At 39.6% G+C, this 21,694-nt stretch overlaps 1 protein-coding gene across 1 annotated transcript in view; it reads right to left on the bottom strand.

Moving 5' to 3' along the window:
• The window catches only part of LOC139151076 (uncharacterized), a 36,481-nt gene extending 17,047 nt beyond the window's left edge, over positions 1-19,434 (bottom strand). Inside the window, exons 1-6 of the mRNA XM_070723611.1 lie at positions 19,282-19,434; positions 12,854-14,094; positions 4,550-4,738; positions 3,155-3,193; positions 2,274-2,369; positions 280-375 (exon numbers count right to left, since the gene is read on the bottom strand). Of these exons, the coding sequence (XP_070579712.1) occupies positions 280-375; positions 2,274-2,369; positions 3,155-3,193; positions 4,550-4,738; positions 12,854-14,094; positions 19,282-19,381 (1,761 nt within the window). The 5' untranslated portion in view covers positions 19,382-19,434. The remainder of the gene's footprint in view (positions 1-279; positions 376-2,273; positions 2,370-3,154; positions 3,194-4,549; positions 4,739-12,853; positions 14,095-19,281) is intronic.
• Between the last annotated feature and the right edge of the window lie 2,260 nt (positions 19,435-21,694).

Genomic DNA, 21,694 nt, shown 5'->3' with positions numbered 1-21,694 from the left:
TGACCCAAAACTACAGGAAAACATGTTTTCTGTGTAAATTATGAATCTGGTAAGCATTTCTAGTCATTGGTAGGCTTTTTACAGCTGCGCCAGTGACGCGTCAGATTACTTGCAATTTTAATTGCGGAAGGCAGGTTTGCCCCACGTCATGACGCGTCAAATTGGCTTAGCAGGCACACTGATTGTAGAACACATAAATCCCTTATGTTGACCTAATGTCAGTACTTCATCAGTACTTTCTGATAGAATTTTGAATTTTAACTGTGATATTACACTTACTTCAGAAGTTTTGAGTTTTTCCTTTTCTTTCTGTTCCTTCTGCAGGTCTTCACGTTGTTTCGAGTGATGGTAACTGCCAAGATGTGAGTCAATGGCCTAAAAAACAGGAAAAAAGAAAAAGTTATCAAAAAAAGTGAGATGATGTACCTGGATGAACTGAACACACAGCAAATGTTAATGATTCAACAAGCCATTTGTCACGTTATTTTACACAGTACGTTTTGTCAAAGGCTTTCATTAAATGCCTGTTAGCAATGGCTAACACATTCTCTGCATTCATGTTGTCACTCTGTAAGTTAATACTGTGGTAGAATGCGCCTCAAGGATTATCTAACTCTCAAACTTTTACAATTCTTTCCTGATCTACCACATGTGAAGACTCATTCTAAAGCTCTTGGTGTAAGGAAAATTTTAGCTGTCTTAATTTTTCAAAAATTGAAAATTTTATTTCTCCCCATAGAGTTATCACAGCGATGGCAGCAATTTGAATTTCAAATATCAATAAGTTGTCTAGTACTAAAAATTGCACAGTGACCCCTGAATTTTTAATGATTTCGAAAGAACAGGGTTGAAAGATCCCTAAACAGGAGAGTTTGAGCAAAACTTTTAAATCTTTCACTTTCAAGGTGCATACCACTTTACATTTAAGGTAGCTAAATACCTTTTAGACACTTTCAGATTTTTATATTTTTCTCAATTGAACACGTCCCAAACCCCAATAAAGTATACATTTTCTGAAAGCCCTGATATAGAGCTATCTGACCAAGCACTGTACAGGGTCATTATTTGCATAAGAGTCACGTGACAAGCGTTTTGCTGAACCTTCCAAAACCGGTTTTTCCCGCCTTATGCAAACACGCTGCAAGATTTCCGGTTGGAATTTCTTCATTGACAAGCCTTGACAATATCCTTCAAAACCGTGTCTGGGATTTTTTTTATATGCCTTTGTTTCTTTTTAATGCGCTGTTAAAGGTGTTAAAGGTGTTAGATGAAGGTGCTTTTCAAGGAATTTTAATTATCACGCCCGATAATTTGAATGGAGCCTCCGGGAAAAAATCGCAGACACGGTTTTGAAGGATATTGTCAAGGCTTGTCAATGAAGAAATTCCAACCGGAAATCTTGCAGCGTGTTTGCGTAAGGCGGGAAAAACCGTTTTTGGAAGGTTCAGCAAAACGCTTGTCACGTGACTCTTATGCAAATAATGACCGTGTACTGTGCTTGGTCAGATAGCTTATATCAGGGCTTTCAGAAAATGTATACTTTATGGGGTTTGGGACGTGTTCAATTGAGAAAAAAATAAAAATCTGAAAGTGGCTAAAAGGTATTTAGCTACTTAAGTGTACTGAGAAGGATTCTAGGATAGGAACAGGAAGTGCGCCCTCTATGCAAAGTGTGAGACGAATCAACAGTAAAATGTCAACTTCAATACATAATACAATTTTGTGACTTGCTAAAAGGCAAAGGAATTCTTGTCTTCTCAAAATGCACCTGGAGATTGCATAGCCATGGTAAGTAATACAAATACAGTAGGTTTTTGATCGGATTCAAACTCTAAGGTACCTAGTCACCTATCGAAGACATCACAGTCAAAACTGTTTGGCCAAATCCTCAACGTTAAAAAAGAGTGGTTCAATAACAGAGCTAAGTTGTTACAATATTTCTGACTGCGACCCCTCCACTCACTGTAGAGTTCATGAAACGCTTACACTCACATATTTGCTATCACACATCGCACACAAATTTTATCAGACCAAAGAATACATCACATTAGTGGGCAAAAGACAGCCTCTTTGACTTTTGGGCAGTTATGGTTGATGGTCATGTCATAGAACAGGTAGGCTCAAGAAATTATAAGAGTTTTGGTTGAATCCATCATTATGAGGCTTTTCTATGATGTGGTGGAACCTATCACCTTGCGGATGAAAGAACTTAACATTGCAAAACACATGAAACCAAAAGTACTACTGTATCAGTGCTTTACAGACTGACTTACATTTGTGCTGCCGAATTGCCTTAAACACACCGAGCAGAACCATTCATTTTTACCAAGTGTATATGCTTCATACTTCAAGCGCTGGGTAATACTTTTCTGCAGAGTAAAATATGCAATGTGAAAGAAAGGTACATGATTCATTGAGTAGAGTTGAAATTTGTTAACACAGACAACCACAGACGGAACTTACGCAATGAAAATAAACTGCTGAATGGTTTATTCTAACATTGTGACAAATCCATATAAAATTCAACAGAATTAAAATATTTATGGCCTCAACAACAGAAAAGGAAAATACTAAGTCACATCAATTGGTTTCTGACAAAATATAACTTAATGTCTTCAACACACAATTGTTGCTTCTGACAGAAAGGTGACATATTTCGTCGGTTTTCCACCGGTATTTGCATTGTGTTTGAAGGGTTCATACTACACCTTTGATTTGATAACATATATGTAGTTTCCAATGTGGCACTGGTAATAACAAAGTACAAATTTAGTGATGCTTACAGAAAAAAATTATTTCTACATGTTTGCGAAAACATCTTCAATTAATGTTCATTTTGTTAAGTCAATGATGCCAAGTGGAACCTGTCTTCATGTACTTTGTTTAACCCTTTGGGTGCTGAAATTTTTCCCAACAAAATTAAATTTTACCAGTTTGTATGAATTTTTCTGTAAATTTTTTGATAACTTTGGACCAAACGGACATAACATTTCATAGGCTACAGATTTTTATCAAAATTTTGGCATAAATCTGACAAAATATGACAGGGGTATAATTACTATAAAGGTGACGAAATTTGACTTTGGTGCTCAAAGGGTTAATAGAATGAATATCAGTCTGTAATACAACATCAACAAACGATTATACCACTCACCGGAGCATGTTTCAACTTGATGTATTTATGTCTGGGATTCTGCTCAGGTAAAAGAAGAAAGATTAATTGGAAAGTATAAATGCAGTTTTGAAGCCTAAATCTGTACACTGGTGACAAAATATGTTTCAGTTGACCATAGGTTTTTTGAATGGAAATGCACCGTCTGTGCAAGCTGTATCTTTCCAATTGTTGCATTAACTCTGTATGTACATAAGCTGGATCATTTATTCAGTCTAGACTACCACTGTACTATCATGTGTGTGGGTTACTCTGTCATGTCACAAGGTACCAGGTATATTAATATACTCTCAGTGGAACTGTTGAGTACAGTAGTTAAGCCTATCAAAGTAGTGTGGCAAATGTTTGACACACGCACACAAATATAATTATCTGTATTTCTATATGTTGATCTGATAGCAAAAGAACATCAATTTTATACTGCCCCCAGATATTATTTCATCCTTTGGACAGAGGGTCACTTCAACAATTTCACCACCATGATTAGGCACAAACCTAAATCTATCCATACATATAGGGTAAGTTCTGGAAAGTTACAAGGAGGTTAATGAGAATTTTGTTGAACAGGTTTAAGGGTCAGTCCTGTACTTTTTGATGTTTTTTTCACCAATGTCAACAACAGTTTCTTGTACTCCTCAAAGCATGTTGAGATAAACAGTATTCAGGTTGTCATCTCAGTCTGTACATGTGTAGACTGCACAGTTTTCACTTCAGTCTGTACATGTGTAGACTGCAGTTTTCCCCTCAGCCTGTACATGTGTAGACTACACTGTTTTCATCTCTGCTCCTTCTGCTTCTTAAGGCTTAAACATACATCTCTACTAGTAACTTGATAACTGGACAGGGCAAATGAAAGCTAACAATCCAGTCACAGGTTTTACAACTTAAGGTAGTTTGCGCCTCGAGAGTGAAAGACTTAAACTTGTGCTCAAACTTTCCTCAAGGAATATTTCTACCATTCTCTTTCAAAATCAAGGATAAAAATCGGGCGTCACTGTGTAAATATTGGTACTACAGAAGGAAATGACCCCGATATTTAAAATTCAAAATGGCCGCTGTCGCTATGTTAACTCTATGGAGAAAAAATAAAATTTTCAAATTTCGAAAAACTAAGCCAGTGAAAAGTTTTCTTACACCGAGAGCTTTTAAATGAACACCCACAAGTGATATATCAGAAAAGAATTGTAAAAGTTTGAGAGTCCAAATTTGTGTCCCCGAGGCGTGTTCTACCTTAACTTTGTGAGTTCTAATGACAATGGGATGAGATCAAGAACAGCATTGCACTCCCTAGTGTAATACATCCCTGCAACCAGCATATGGTAAAGACACTTAGACTTAACATCAAGCACATGTACTATGAATTCAACTTGACCTAACCTGATCATTTCCAAACGAGCGATTCAGTCGTCCACTTCTATTTTGTTGTCCACCTCGTTGGAATTGGTCACCTTCGCTTGCCCTTCTGTTTCTCCCTCTGTTGCCACGTCTGTCAAAATCTCTTGGTGGCAAGTCTAAGAGACGTGGCAGTTTGGCCGCACTGCTCTGACGTGGACTGATGTCTGATCTCTGTACCAGAAAATAGTTACATGCACACAAAGAAGCACATTATCTACATGTAACTAAAAGTAACTGTGTATCAAACACCTTTTAATGGAAAGATATGACTAATTCCAGTATTTGGACGCACCACTAAGTTTTTGCAAAATTCCTAACGTAGTTAGAATTTTACTTCACATTTCCGTCTAAACTGTTTGTAAACCCTTTTACTACCTTGACTGCCAGAAATATCTAGTGCGATAATGAATTACTAGTTACCTTGAATGTCAGAAAAAGCCAGGGAGAATCCAATACATAATCACAGTATATGTGATACAGTAATTTTACCATACAGTGGTAATCATGAGGTTAAAAAAAAATATCTCTGAACTCAAATGAAGTCAACTTACAAAACCAACAGACAACAATAGATGTGATGTGTACTGTAGAGCTGCAGCTACCCATTTGCAATGTCACTTATTAAACAAACTAAGATTACATACAATAGACATCCGCAGAGAGAATATTTTTGTCAGAATTATAGCAAAAATTGGTGAAAAAAATACTTTGGGGAACTAAATTTGCCTTTGCAGGGCAAAGGGAAAACACATGCTTGAACTGTCAAAAAAACCAAAGAAAACTATAATTCAGTATGTTAAACATTTTGCAGCTGCAACCAACAGAGGAAAATATCTTCATAATATCCGAAGAAGATTTAGATCAAATCCTTGCAGCCACAACACTTCAGTCAGTGAATGCTTACAGTTCAACCAATGTCTTCAATAAATTATCAATGATAGATATAGCTGCTGTTGTAAAATACAACATCATTATTTTCTGCACACATACAGGGTAAGCAAGCCAAGCCCTCTGACACCAGATTTCATTACAAATATAATGATTTTTGTTGTAAAACTACATCTCTTGAAGAGGATGCAATCATTAGCTTCGTTAGTACAGCTGCAAAAATCCTCACACAACATAGGGTGATCAAGAGGATTTAGTTTCATGTTTGGATTTCAGGATTACCACAGTATGAATGGACATACTGGTAAAGATAAATTACAATTGCCAAATGTCCGTACAAATCAGTTTAGGCACGCCTGAGATGGCAGCATGAACGTTCAAACGTACATTCATACAAAAAAAAAATGGCTGCCCCATATCACAGTACAGTAAATTTCCCATAATTCATTGCGATTTGTATCCTCAGAGATTCCCCAGAGAAGTCTACCAGGTCTCCCATGTGTAGATAAATTCGTAGGCTAGTTGTAAAAATTCTGAAAACGTACTTTTAAGAACACCATTCTTCTCAATTCTCATTTTAAATGATTTGGAAAATTATGCAAGATTGAGAGAGGAGATAGCATTTTTGTAAAATTTTCCCCTGATTGTGTCTTCAGCCATACAGAATAATGCGATGGAAAGTAGGGAGACCAGTTGCACCTGTTTTTTGAAACAAAAGGATGTTGATTTTTTCCAATGGAAATGACAAAAGAAATTTGCATTCAAAGTTTTCTCAGAGAATGACCCCTTCAGTTCGTCATAACTTGCTGCCTAAAAAGTATGGCATTTGTAGTACCTACAGAACATGACTTCCATGGTTGTTTAATGGTTATTTTGAAACTTTTGCTGAAATTTCTAAACGTACTTTTACTGCTAACTGGATATTATTTAACAATTATTCTGATGCTGAACATTTGTGCTTACATGCAGAACTGAAAAAGTTTTTAGAAAAGTAACCTTTATGGATACAAATCAAAGAGAATTGTGGGTAATTTATTGTACTGTGCATATTTGATCACTTCAAACATGGCAATAGGTTATCCATGTGCCAAGTTTGAAAGAAATCAGCCTGACCATACCTGAGATCTTGGTGTGAATGGACACACGGACACACGATGCATAATCTATGGCCTAGGAACATACTTTTGGTTATAGAATAAATAATTGGTTTGTGCTGATCATAAACATTTCAGCTGTTGGATGAGTTGTCTGCATACATTTGTTTTGGATACCATGAGTTATGCCATGTTAGTGGCTAATATTAAAGCACAAACAATGATACATGTACAATATCTGTACTTGTATCCACACGAAAACATACAGAGTCCGCGGTTACGCAAAAAATTGCGTATTATACGCACTGGAATTTTTTCGTACGCATTTTTCTAGAGGCAATGCGTTTGACTGTACGCAAAATATTGGAGTCCGTTGTGGGCGCTATTTGGTCAACGACGTGTTGTCTTGTCCATTGACTCACCCACCATATTGCAACAGTTATTCTCATGGCTTGAAATTGTAACACGTTGAGCTTAAATTATTTCCCCACAACTTTGCTTTGTTATTTCCGAGATTGCAACCCACCGACAACACGTGGTGTCGCCTGACATTGCAACATTTTGAGCGAATCAGTTTACAAAGGCGATGCCCTAACGCACGCAGCTGCCAATCATCATATTGATGGTTATGCAAATACGAGGCGTGAATGCATTACTCATTTGATCGAACGCACGTTTTCCTAGGGAATGTACCCTGGGGAATGTACCGATCTACTAACTTGCCTCGATAAAGTTCTCAACGCCACCAAATATCCAGATCACGATTTGGATATCCGTGATTACGGCACAGAGTCTTGGACGACACTCATCGCCCATTTTGGTGCTGATCGCGTTGAAGCTGGCGGCCGACGGAAGCCCCTCGACTGCGGAGTGACGTCAGTAGGTGTAACGCATACAAGCAAGGTGAATGAGAAATCCGACGATACAGAAGACCGAATGATACAAAAGTTTTTTGGAAAAAGCAGAACTAAAACTTATATCATATATGTATATTGAAACTTTGAATATGGCGCTGTGACGCAAAAATGACTTAAATACCCACAAGTACCCGGATGACCCGCGGTCGGACGTGATTTGCAAGCAGGGTTTACTCAAATTAAACTGACTTTGCGTGCCAACAGACGTCCCAATTTCTGCGAATCTTGCCGTATTCTGATAAATGAATATGGAGAGCTATTTCTCATGTTCCGATTGTTATCCTGCATAGCTCTATTGATTCCGGTTTCTTACGTGCCCTGCGAACGGGGATTCAGTTTCCAAAACAGTGTTGAGTGTACTCACCGCACGACGTAATCAACTGGGCGATGAGAATGCCGATAATCTCAGACTGATGCGTCACACTATGGAAGGGCCATCGGTTGCAGACTTTCGTTTTGACCGTGCAATAAAAATTTTCACTGTGCGAGACGATAGAAACCCCGTTATATTCTAGAGATACCTGTTTGAATTTTCACTTCCCATGCAAATAGAAACTTCTCTTTAATATGATTTTCAAGTTTTACGACTGTTAGTTACGGTGTCACCGGTAGTTACAATACAAGAACTACGCGCTTTCACTGCAGTGTATGACGACGTGTGATGTGTTATCACAGTTCACTGTTTTGTGTATTTTTCATTCAGATTTGTTTCTCTGTATGATCAAGATTTCATGATGTTACATTTATTAAAAACGTCTCAATTATCGTGAAAATTATTTCCTGTGTCAACCAAAATTAATTTGCCTCATTTTCGCCCTGGGTTGAATGCGGAAGTGGCGGCTGTTACGCATTCACATGACGACAATACGCATTTTTGCCAACCCCTTGCGTACGTGAAACGCATTGAAAAAAAATTGACCGCGAACACTGGTTATGGTAGTGTATGAATTCCCATGCTACACTTGCTATACAGCATGGCTTAACAAATTGACCGTTCAGAAATGGATGGTATATTTTGGCACAGATTGAGAATATGGAAACACATCAATAGCTGTGTGCACATATAGTGTGTTTATGGCTCATACACCAACAATACAAATTCTTAGGAGAGTGTACAGTTATCTCTGGGTTACCCACAAATTGGCAAATGTGTAGCCTTGCAGCTTTGCTCATTGTATACAGTGTAGACATATGTATGTGTCAGCATACTCTATGTGATTACAGTGTTCTCCCTAGAAATTTTTGCCAGAGATGCATCTAATTAGCATAATGATTTGCATACTCATTTACATAATTTAACCTATGACCTGTGATGGTTTAAAAGATTACTGTCAATATATTCAAAATGCAGCATAATACAGTGTTATGAGAAATGTAACATGCAACAGCTGTCAACATATCCATAGACTAAAGACAAGATCGATGGAATCTCGTTAATAAAGTAGTTGCCTTTCTGTCAGAAAAAATCAGGTAAAAAGGGACCCATCACCAGAACCAATGCTGGTAAGATTATTCAGGGGTTGTTATCAGGATGAATGAGGACTGCAAATTACTTCTAAACAATCGTCTTCTGTTTCTTCAGAAAATGTATTGTTGAACTATTGAACAAAGACATACATGTATCTTGCTGTGAAGTTGCTGACCCTCCATTTCAAGTACTTATAGTTTTAACAAATAACACTTTGAAACATTAAAGGAAATCAGTCTTCCGCTTGACTGTAATCACAGCCAATTGAACCTTCTGATCTCCAAAGTCTGAGCGTGGACATACGGTCTAGAAAAACGCATGTATCCCATCATCAGCCGGTTTGCAAACAGTAGGAAAGAGTAATGGAAAGGGCTAAATGTAAAGCTAAAACCCTCTTCATACAATTCTTGTCCCTGTATCATACCGGTATAGCTAGTACCATAGAGCTACTTGGTAGTGTCATGCTAGTACCGTGTAAGAGTTGAATTATGGTACCGGTGAACGTTCTTACGGAGCTGTGAACAACTTTCCAACATGCAAACCATATCTCCTCAGTCCTGCCCGAGGCATGGCCATTCAGTAAAGTTTACCATGATTTCACAGTTTTGCAAGCATTAGCAGGTCAAACCACACTTTCTCCTACCTAGTCTGTGTAAGCTTAATTTCTAGTGCTACAAAATTTCTGTGGATGGGACCGCTATTGAAAGCCGCGATGGCAGCTAGCTTGAAACCTCCGCCATTAAATTTGTACGTCTCTGTACGGCATAAAGGGAGAGTACCTTTGTCCATAGAAATGTGGATTTCATAGCGAGAGTAGACTCAGCAACGAAAGCTTTGCATTATGAGTATAGACAGATATTTACGTATACCGGTAGTACAAGATTGCTGATTGGCAAAGACTGGAAGATTCCATTTAGGAGGGACTGCTAGAGCCAAAGCAAGACCCAGTGATAACTTGTGATCGATCATGCACAGGAGGTTTGCAGTGTGACAATTAGAGTGTTTCATGTCCGCTGTAGAAACTTTGTTGTGCACCAACAAAATTGCGTCTATATATTAACACCTTCGAAGTTCAGATCCTCTGAAATTGCACTACTGTTACTACTGTAGATAAAAATGAGGTGTAAATGTGCTGCATTATAGAACATAAACAAAATGAGGACAATACAAATGACGTTGAAACAATGGATGTCGGTGAAAATAGAAAGATTTTATAAAGATTGGGACCCTGACATCAGCTGGCGGCCTTCATGATAGCATGGCGGGCAAAGCTGTAAGCGTGGCGGCACCGCCAGGCTAATTGTGTGCTGGGGAGAACACTGGATTACTGTTGCAGACAGAAAGAGTGAGGGGGTGGCTTCTTTTTTGAGCACTGATGATAAGTTAGCTGCAACCATATGTTGTGAAGTGCAAGTGTACATGTAGTTTGACGCAATATAGCAATTACTGTCTTTGATATATTGCTGCCTGTTTGGGAAAGTTGGCCTTCCACAAACATTTACAGTTTTGTATGGCAAACTGGTAGATCACCAGTGTGTAATCAACCAGACTCGTGAGTATGCAGTGTTCGCGGTCAATTTTTTTTCAATGCGTTTCACGTACGCAAAGGGTTGGCAAAAATGCGTATTGTCGTCATGTGAATGCGTAACAGCCGCCACTTCCGCATTCAACCCAGGGCGAAAATGAGGCAAATTAATTTTGGTTGAACACAGGAAATACTTTTTTCACGATAATTGAGACGTTTTTAATAAATGTAACATAATGAAATCTTGATCATACAGAGAAACAAGTCTGAATGAAGAATACACAAAACAGTAAACTGTGATAACACATCACACGTCGTCATACACTGCAGTGAAAGCGCGTAGTTCTTGTATTGTAACTACCGGTGACACCGTAACTAACAGTCGTAAAACTTGAAAATCATATAAAGAGAAGTTTCTATTTGCATGGAAGTGAAAATTCAAACAGGTATCTCTAGAATATAACGGGGTTTCTATCGTCTCGCACAGTGAAAATTTTTATTGCTCGGTCAAAACGAAAGTCTGCAACCGATGGCCCTTCCATAGTGTGACGCATCAGTCTGAGATTATCGGCATTCTCATCGCCCAGTTGATTACGTCGTGCGGTGAGTACACTCAACACTGTTTTGGAAACTGAATCCCCGTTCGCAGGGCACGTAAGAAACCGGAATCACTAGAGCTATGCAGGATAACAATCGGAACATGAGAAATAGCTCTCCATATTCATTTATCAGAATACGGCAAGATTCGCAGAAATTGGGACGTCCGTTGGCACGCAAAGTCAGTTTAATTTGAGTAAACCCTGCTTGCAAATCACGTCCGACCGCGGGTCATCCGGGTACTTGTGGGTATTTAAGTCATTTTTGCGTCACAGCGCCATATTCAAAGTTTCAATATACATATATGATATAAGTTTTAGTTCTGCTTTTTCAAAAAACTTTTGTATCATTCGGTCTTCTGTATCGTCGGATTTCTCATTCACCTTGCTTGTATGCGTTACACCTACTGACGTCACTCCGCAGTCGAGGGGCTTCCGTCGCCGGCCAGCTTCAACGCGATCAGCACCAAAATGGGCGATGAGTGTCGTCCAAGACTCTGTGCCGTAATCACGGATATCCAAATCGTGATCTGGATATTTGGTGGCGTTGAGAACTTTATCGAGGCAAGTTAGTAGATCGGTACATTCCCCAGGGTACATTCCCTAGGAAAACGTGCGTTCGATCAAATGAGTAATGCATTCACGCCTCGTATTTGCATAACCATCAATATGATGATTGGCAGCTGCGTGCGTTAGGGCATCGCCTTTGTAAACTGATTCGCTCAAAATGTTGCAATGTCAGGCGACACCACGTGTTGTCGGTGGGTTGCAATCTCGGAAATAACAAAGCAAAGTTGTGGGGAAATAATTTAAGCTCAACGTGTTACAATTTCAAGCCATGAGAATAACTGTTGCAATATGGTGGGTGAGTCAATGGACAAGACAACACGTCGTTGACCAAATAGCGCCCACAACGGACTCCAATGTTTTGCGTACAGTCAAACGCATTGCCTCCAGAAAAATGCGTACGAAAAAATTCCAGTGCGTATAATACGCACTTTTTTGCGTAACCGCGAACTCTTACACTACCATAACATAACAGTCCCTGCTGTTTTATAGGTCAGACTCCAACACACAAACATTGATGTGTTGCAAGTGTATGCCACACCATGTGACACAATGTACATGGATGTACGGTATACGTAAATGTCGTATTTCTAATGTGTACAGCGATTATCACCTAACAAACTTCAAGATCACTGTGTATGTAAACCATATTGTATACAATTATTGTCTACACAACTGAGCCTTGTATATACATATACTCTACACTTAGTTTTGAACAGTCTAATGCAATTTTTCCATTTTATTTGAGCCATTGATTTTTCCTGCCCTTACTATGCAGAATCAACTAAACTGACCAGTCACTGACTCAATGAGATCTCTCCAATGCAAGATAATCTTACATATAACATGTACTAATACACGGCTTTTGCAGAGAAAATTTCAAGAAATTCTGAAATTGACTCAAAGAGTTCAGAAAAACTGTCAAGCACAAAGCTTTGCTGAATACTCATGTAGCTGTAGTATTTGACTTGGCATACTGTATTCAGACTCGCTGGTTGTGTATAAGACAAAAAACCACAAATCTTTACTGTCACAATGATCTGTGACATCCACAGGAATGACAAAATATACAAATACAAAAGCCATAATATTATGGTGATGCATTTGATACTATGCTGGAAGCATGTGAGAAACATCAGGTTCAAGTTGAAAGCAAGATTAATGGAATTTGCAACAAGCTGTTGAAATGGAAGCAGAAAACACTGCCGTAAGAAATATAATCATACTATACCCTGTCATTTCTTCTTTTTCGCCCCCCTGGACTATCCATTTGGCCAAATCTGTTTGCAGAGACTCTGGCACTGGGACGCATGAATGATCCCATGGTGTTCATTCTTCCCATAGAATCCATGCCGTATATGCCTGCAGAATCCTGCATGCGACTCAACATTTCATTCTCCTGCCTTCGTAGTTGTGCATTCCTGAAAGATGCCATCTGGTCTTGAACACCCAGGTATTGTTGCTGGCTCAAGGAATCCTCATACATTCCTCTACCTTGACCAAATGATCCCGGATTTACATTCGGGACATTGCCTTCCCTTCCATAGCCCATATTTCCTGCCTCGCTACCTAAGGAGGTTTGCATAAGGGCATGTTGTCTGCCCTGGCCCTGCACTACCATGCTAACGTTTCCCATTTGTGAAACCTGGGAATTCATTTGCATTGGCAAATCTCTCTGCAAACTAGATCCAGTGTCCCGGTAGCGCATTCCAGGTTCTTCGTAACCACCAGACGAACCCATCTGGGATTGACCCACATCTTGTGCTGTTTCATAACCACGGTAACCACGTGGTTTTGGCAGAGTGCCATGTTCGTCACTCCGGTATGCATCTCGGTAGTTGGATGTTGCCTCTTGGTCAATACTGCTTGTATTGAACATCATATCACGGAGTTGTTGCGTCATCTGCTTGTTTTGCTCCATCTTCTGACGTATAAGTTGGTCGGTGTGAGACAAGCCAGATGTGGCCATTGACTCATGATGCTGGCTGCCAGAACCCTGAACGTTCTGACCACTCACATCAAAGAAGACTGCCTGTGCTTCTCTTTCGAGATCTGTCAGCTCAGTGTACATTTCTTTCATCTGAGCTGCCTTGACTCGATCCAGGTTACCGCTTGCCAAGCACTGCTCTATCAGAGCTTTCTGCTGTCTGATGGCTTCAAGCTGGGCTTGGGTTCGCTGTGGACCCACCAATGAATCCAACGGCAACTGCTGTTGCTGTGTCGGTTGCTGCTGCTGCTGCGAGTATGAGCTTTCTTGTTGCCAGGCAGATGATGTTGATTGTGACTGCACTGGCACTGATGGTGTCTGGGAAGCAGAGCTGTGTCTGCCTTCACCATGCCAAGATGGCTGGTCAGATTGACGGCTACCATACTCTCGAGACAAATCACGAGATGTATCGTCATATGAATGCCTCATTGACCCATAAGGCCTACCTTCAGAGCCATCCCGATACATTCCTCGATCTTGTTGACCTGAAAATTTCACAAAAAGAAAAAGTTATTTTATGCACATGAGTGCGGAGGATTATCTTAAAATGCTCTTCACATTTACACTGAACGCTTGCATTTGTCAGTTTGTAATACTTCCTCTTTCATACACGCTCTGTATACACCAACAATACATGTTGGAATTCGAACAGAACAAGACTCAAAATATTACAATGGTACCCTGGTATTGTTTGGCAGTATTACCGAAAATCATGTCTGACAAAAGTACACCAAACAGCTTTTCTGGGTTAATCCTAAGTCCAGAAGTGGAAACATGCATGAGAAGCCAGTGACTTTGAAAAAAGGTCACCAGGCTAGGGGTGCTTCCATCACACTGTAAACAGTTACACTATGGTGATGCCCTGGTGATCTCGCCAGACATATGCCCTCAAGGCTGTCACAACGGATCACTACGCCAAACTTTATTTTCAGAAAACGCTGCCTACCATCCTGAGAAAATAAAAGAAAGTTCTTGTTTACATGTACATTGTAGGACAGTCAAACACTGACAATGAGTGACGGCCTGCATTTTAGAGACAAAACTCAAAGTTCTCATGATATCATGAGCATGAATTGCAGTCGGCATCAAGCAATAAAAGGCAGTGTTGTTAGATTTACCTGTATTTATCATGACCTTCTACTCAGAGATCATGACTTACTCTTATGACAAAGCAGAAAACATGGAAAAGTTGAATGGCTATCAAATTCATTTCCTAGTTTATTAACTTTTTCTTAGATTCATATAGGGTACTCTAAGAATTCAAGGTCTTTATCAGACACTGGGTTAGGTAAACTGTGTGTTTGAAAAAAGTTATATGATACTTACTACCACTGTAAATTTAGTTTAATCTGTTGTGTTTCATCGTCGTAAACCACGCGCCTCTTTAAGGTAACAGCTTAGCGCTACCCATTAAGAAACTGTGGTTGACAACGCAGAGATTCGCGGATCTATTGCTGGTTTCCAGCACTGGCTGAACGGAGCCAACCAGAAAGTGCGTCACATAAAGCCGTATAAATTATTACAATTGGCAATACACACCGACATGGCTGATCTTGGTGCTCACCACCGCACCACGCACACTGTCGATGAAGAATGCGCAATGTGTAAATGTGTATATGTTTTTGGACTCAACCACTCTATCTACACCAAATAGACATCACTGATAATTTTATTATAAGGAAAAGACGGGTTTCTTTGCACAAGGACCAGCAGTGGCAAGTGTGTATGCTACAAGGCAGGCCGTCCCCATCGTGTTTCAAGAGCGTTATATCGAAGGGTATCGCATAACTGGAGCAGCCGGCCTCACGTCTCGCTGTGCACAGTTGCCGAACCAGGCCTAGAACAACACCGCTGTGTAAAACCCGTTGGTCAAAACTAATGATCATAAATTTCCTTTACTACAAGTTATGTACATTGGTAAAAACATTTATGTATCAATCACTTCATTTATGTTCACATTGACAGCTTTCTTGTCGTGCTGTAGGTATAATCATGGAGCTAGAAACATATGAATGGTACAGATTGGGGCCCTTTCTCTCGATAAAGCCTCGTGCATTGCTCCACTTTACGTTAGGCTCCAATCGTCTCTACAGCCAAAATCACAGTCCTAAGCAAATTGCACAGTTGTTCAAGTCCAATTATGTTTCATTAATTCATCACAAAAGTTACGCTAACAACGGAATCAAACGAAGAAGTTTAGTTTGCTCCATGGGTTTGCAGTTCAGCCGGGTGCGAACACGTATGTGCGTATTTGGACGACGTTGAAGTGGGACCGGGCCGGGTTTGTAGGCCGTGGTCTCTTGTGTTCATACTGAAGCCATAGTATTCACGTGGTGTTGCCGCTGCTCTCCATCATGACAGAAAAGTGTCAAAATTTTGAAAGCTGTCGGATTTAATGCTACATATATCGGAAGAGATGCAATGGAACTAGAGGATCTCAGAGCATTAAAGTTTGATCCTGTACATACAGACAGTAAGGTCCCGTCTGTGGTGTATGGCCTGACATGACTTTGTAAAACAGATTCATGATTGCTAACTCCGATGACCTGTTCTCATGAATAATTAATTTACCCCAATTCATACTACCGCGGTTTCCCAGCATAATATACCAGAGCTTGATTTTTGTGTACGTCAGCGGAGCGGAAATTATGCTATGGCTCGCGAGAATAATCTATTTTGAATACAGTCTCTTGTTCTACTCCCAAATTCATTCAGGCCACTACCAGTAGCCATGTCTTACTTGGTGCTCAGCCTGGCAGACAAAAACAGGTCAATATGAACTGTTATCCATAAATCATAGATTTTGCTGACTTTGTTGACTTTTTTATCAAAATGCAATCCTGAATATCTCTCATTAAGTTATTCCAATGCATGTATGTAACTTTAACCATAACCCTTTTCTTGCCAACTCCATATTTCAACATCAGGTAAAGATGGTTAAAATTAATGAAACACAACATATTCCATATGGTGTATTTTAACCTAATACTGTACATTTGAAAGCTGTTGAAAACATAAATACTGTAAACTTGATTTTTTCGGACTAAAGATGCTATAACAGACCAAGCCAAGTGGGTGAAAATACGTCATGTTTTGGCTCAATACCGCTTTTTACTGACTTGGCTGAAGGGGAAGTGATACTGTCTGGCAGGAAAAGGGTTAATAATAGATTAGGCAACATAAAAAAATGTATAATGTACGGAACTCTCAAACTTGAAATTGCTGTACCCGTAAACAACATGAATTTCGTAAACAATGTGGTAATACAGTGAACTGGTTTAAAGCATTGGCACTAGACAAACTAGACATATTGTCTAAATCGAGGTGTTGGCAATGCTGTCAGGTGCAATTAACAGCTAAGCAGTAATATGAGTCAATCATAACAAAATCAACTCTGCAAAAGTTGAAACATTGTCTAGCGGGAGGTCAGACTTAGTCAAAACAACTGCACACCACATATCCACACACTGCACAGCCCACTAACTGTCCAGGATGTATGCTAGTTAAAATGCCTTTCGCATTTACAAATTTTTGAACTTTTGAATTTTTGTGTGCCGGATAAAAATTGCAATGCTGTATTTGTAATTCGTCAAAGTATTATATTTTGTTGAACTAAGCAACAACAAGCAACAACAAGTTCTAAGCAGACGTGATGCGTGTGGATCAGGTGGTGTTGTTTTGACTACATCTGACCTCCTGCTAGACAAAGTTTCAACTTTTGCAGAGTTGAATTTTTTATGATCGACTCATGTCACCGCTTAGGTGTTAATTGCACCTGGCAGTGTTGGCAATACCTTGATTTAAACAATATGTCTAGTTTGTCTGATATCAATGCTTCAAAGCAATTCACTGTAAAATAAGCTTTGTCCAGTGTTTCATCTAGACAGGGGGATGGGGATTCCCCCTCTGTAGACATGTTGGCACCCCCTAGTAGTTTGTCAAGGGGGGACCAGCCCCCATGAAATGGCACCAGTCACACCTTAAAGATACAAGTAGAACACATGAACTGGTGAAATCCCCCCTATATTTTCTGGAGAAGGGGGAAAATCCCTCCTGTTGATACCATCCTGGATGAAACACTGTTTGTCATGAAATCTTGAAAAAATTATGGTCAGGCGTATGAAATATTTACATATGATATCACACAAAGACTACCTGCATACAATATTGCAACCAATAAATGTTTTCCCCATTTTCTGTACACTCATTTTACAATGTTTAAAGTTTTCAGTTTCTGTTATTCATCAGCATACAGTCGGGTCTTTCAATTTATGGCATGTACAACAGCTGGACTCAAAGGTCTTTCCATTTGACTGCCTTGTCCTTTTTCACTGAAAACATGGATTGGGAATTCAGACCCTCTGTTTGAACCATGGTGACAAACTATTAAAGTTAACTGTTTACCTGATCAACCCTATTTAGACCTGCAAATATAGGTTAATGATGGACCTTGTCAAATGTCATGCCACAGAGTAGCTGCAAAATTGTAGCGCTACGGTGAGGCGGTCGGTGATTTTTGGTTTTTGCGACTTCGCTTACCAGTAGCGCTACGATGCCGATGGCCCAGTAGAGGTCAAAATAAGCGCATCCCACTAGGCGAGGCGTGTTGAGGTGAAATGCTACCAACTTCCGGTAATGGCGGCTCCACTTCCAGAAACACGGATGCTCCCGCTCAATGTTTATGGAACGCGATCGACGTCTTTGAACAAATTCAAAACCCCATAAACGACAAGGTTAAGTGTAGTATAGTGTTTAGTCTTCAGTAGTGATAAATCGGTACGACCAAATGCAGTAAATATGTAGCATTTCACATCAACACACCTAGTCCAGTGGGATGCGCCTATTTTATACTCCCCAGGGCCATTGGCATTGTAGCGCTACTGGTAAGCGAAGTCGCAAAAACCAAAAATCACCGACCGCCTCACCGTAGCGCTACAATTTTTCAGCTAGCCACAGAGATACAGACTGCACCATTATTTTTGGGGTAATCGAGGGATGTGATGTTACGTCCATGGTTGAACGTTGGCTTTATTAAACAAGTCTCAGTGGGAGTCAGTGCTAACGTCATAGTTGCTGCAAAAAACGAGCCCTGCCACTCCTTCACAAAAAATTACAAATACCGAGTAATTGTTGAGCGGGTAGGTTATATGAACACCGGACACGGTCCTTTTTGAAAAGTTATGTCAAATTTGTGTCTTTGAAAATTTCTGGCGAAGGTCGTATCCTGTGCGATATTTGAGTATTACACGTCGTAGCCCTACCACTCCAATGACCAAGCTACCCGAGTGGCAAAGGCTACGGATTCGCAGCAAACGTCATAGGAGACACAGCGAAAACACATGTCGACGGTACCCTTCGCCTCTGAGATTTTTCATACACCCTTACACATTCTAACACGCGTGACCATCAAACGCCATACAAAACCATCCGCACTGACAAAATAATGATCAGGAAATTCATCTGTCGTTATTGCAGGTCGGTTTGATAGTATGATAGCCAACACATTACAAAGTCCACCGCGTCGCGTCCTCAATAAAGCCACTCTGCTGACTAGTGACTGCATGCATTATGCCGAGCCGTTCAACAGTCGACTCAAAACAATGCAAATGGTGGGATCAGTTGTTGAAGTTAGACCGTGGAGGTAAAAGAAAACACTTTTCTTGTAACACTACCTTGTGTGTAACCGTGCATTTCGTCCCTGCTCTGCCTCTGATCGCCATACCACTGACGAGACTCTCTTTCTCTCATATCGTACATGTCACGGGCCGCCATGTTGTTTCAGTTTCGATGGCAGAGAGCATGCGCACTAAGGTGTTTCTCAATACCCGGATACCCTGCCGTTGGATGCGCTGTGCTCAATGAGGCCCGAGTCGAGTGGGCCGTCTTCACAGGGGGCGTCTCACTCATCCCTCATCGGAAGCGCTCGGTCTGGTGCCAGCTGGCTGGGTCGGCATACAGATTCATATTGTTTCTGCAACACATTTTTTGGTCACAAATTGACCTTGCTTGTCGTCATAATTGGAAAGTAGAGGTTGTGAAAATAAAACACATTATAGAGTTACAGTCACCACTGTGATAGCATTTCTCTTTCAGTTTTATACAGCTGGGGGGGGCCTCATATTCAACCACAGGGAACCAGGATAAACAAACAAACAAATAAACAAAAGAAAACAATAAATTAAATAAGAATTTAAATAATTGATTGAACGACATTAAATATTGACGTCACATCTTGAATATGTTGCATGTGTTGTTCAGTCAATTATTCCAATTCTTAATCAATTCATTTTCTTATTTAATTGTTTGTTTGTTTATCCAGGCTTCCCTGTGGTACTGCTGGTGTCAATGCACTAATGAAGGTCAGGTATAACATGTTGTTCAGTTGCTTTCTAGTATTTTAGCATCCAGGAGAAAAGCTGCATAATGTTGTTGGAAATTAATTGTTTTAAGGAAAATCAAATGGGATAATTAAGAATGATAATACTTTATTCCTCCATTGTTAAAATAATGAAAACAATATGAAAAGGTAGTTCAGAGTATTCAACTCAATATGCATGAGATCATAGAGATAGGAAAAAGACCAATCAACAGCCAGACCTGCTCCAAAAGTATGTTGCGAAATGGAAGGACTACATCACTAATGTTGTCTTCCTTGAATAAAGGATTGAACAGACTGTGTTGAATGGGTAGAGTGCATGTAATTCCAATAGTGTTGTGATGGCAAAAGCTAAACCGCTTACATAAACTTAGGTACACTTGGAACATCAAAGCAGATTATCAAAATTTGAGATATAATAACCAGCAATATGTTAAGAGCAATAACTGACAGAAAAAACTACTTCCAACAAGGAGTGATGAACAGATTTCAGATTTCAACAAGCTGTGAAAGATAGAGATTTCAGTTGGATTGACCTGTAAATCTATTGAAGATAATTAATGTATGGCACAAATGTTTCCATGAATACTCTGCCAAAAAAGGGGAAGTGGCTCGGATCCACAGATGGGCTATTCAATTTTGTGTTCTGTAGTATGGTCAATTTGTGAATTAATTCAAGAACTGTTTTGCGGTGTACATTTCATTTTGAGTATTTATTGGCTTTCAGTGTTTGAAATGGCGGTTTCTGCTTGGATGTAACTGAAATAAAATGAAACGTCATATTGTAGGACACTGCGCATAGAGCCTTCAAAGAGTTTTCAGACGGATAGCAATAGTTCATTACAGATGAACTACAACAACTAACCCTTCCATGACTTAGCATTTGTTTATCCTGACATCATTCATGGTACAGACACACAATGACACTGGAACTGGAGTAGAGATATGTGCAATGCCACACATATAAAAAGAATGACATGTCATATTGCTTCCCTAAACTTAACCATATTTTCAGTTTTTTCAAATAAGGCAAATCTGAAGAGCACTCAGGCACAGTCTTCCTAATGTTACAGGGACAGGGTCGTCGGATCTGCGCAAGTGCGACTTCATTGTTTACATTGTATTTTACGCACGATATCTAGATGCACAACATCAACATAGCTGCAACATTTAAATTTACGCTATTAGTTGTTAACAAACATGTTTTAACTTTCGTCAACGCTAACATAACCTAGATACAGTGTTTACATCAGTCATAGGCAACTTTCGTGCATGGTAGTTTTGCCATTTTTGGTCCAAAAATATTTCTCTCAAAAACTGCTCATCTGATAGCTTTGATATTTGGTATACAGGTTCCAAGGGGTTATTTTCATATGATATATTGAAGTTATGATGAAATCTGCAATTTTGATTTTTGGGGGCAATTTTTGCCATTTTCGGTCAAAAAATTTGATTCTCAAAAAACTACTCGTCTGATAGCTTTGGTTGACAGCTTTGGTTAGGGATAATCTTAATGCGATATGTTCATATGATAATGATGTTGAAATCTTCAATTGTGTATTTTTGCAGTTATTTTTTCCATTTTGTGTCTGCTACTGAAATGAGCAACACGTGTTAAAAACAGTTTTTCTCTGCATAACACAGTGGAGCTATGTCCCCCGCTAGGTTGCTTGTTAATGTTTAGCAGCTGAAACAGCAATGAAAGACAT

This window comes from Ptychodera flava, chromosome 2, assembly GCF_041260155.1.
Source record: "Ptychodera flava strain L36383 chromosome 2, AS_Pfla_20210202, whole genome shotgun sequence".
Lineage (NCBI taxonomy): Eukaryota > Metazoa > Hemichordata > Enteropneusta > Ptychoderidae > Ptychodera > Ptychodera flava.
This window is presented reverse-complemented; position numbering and strand designations above follow the sequence as displayed.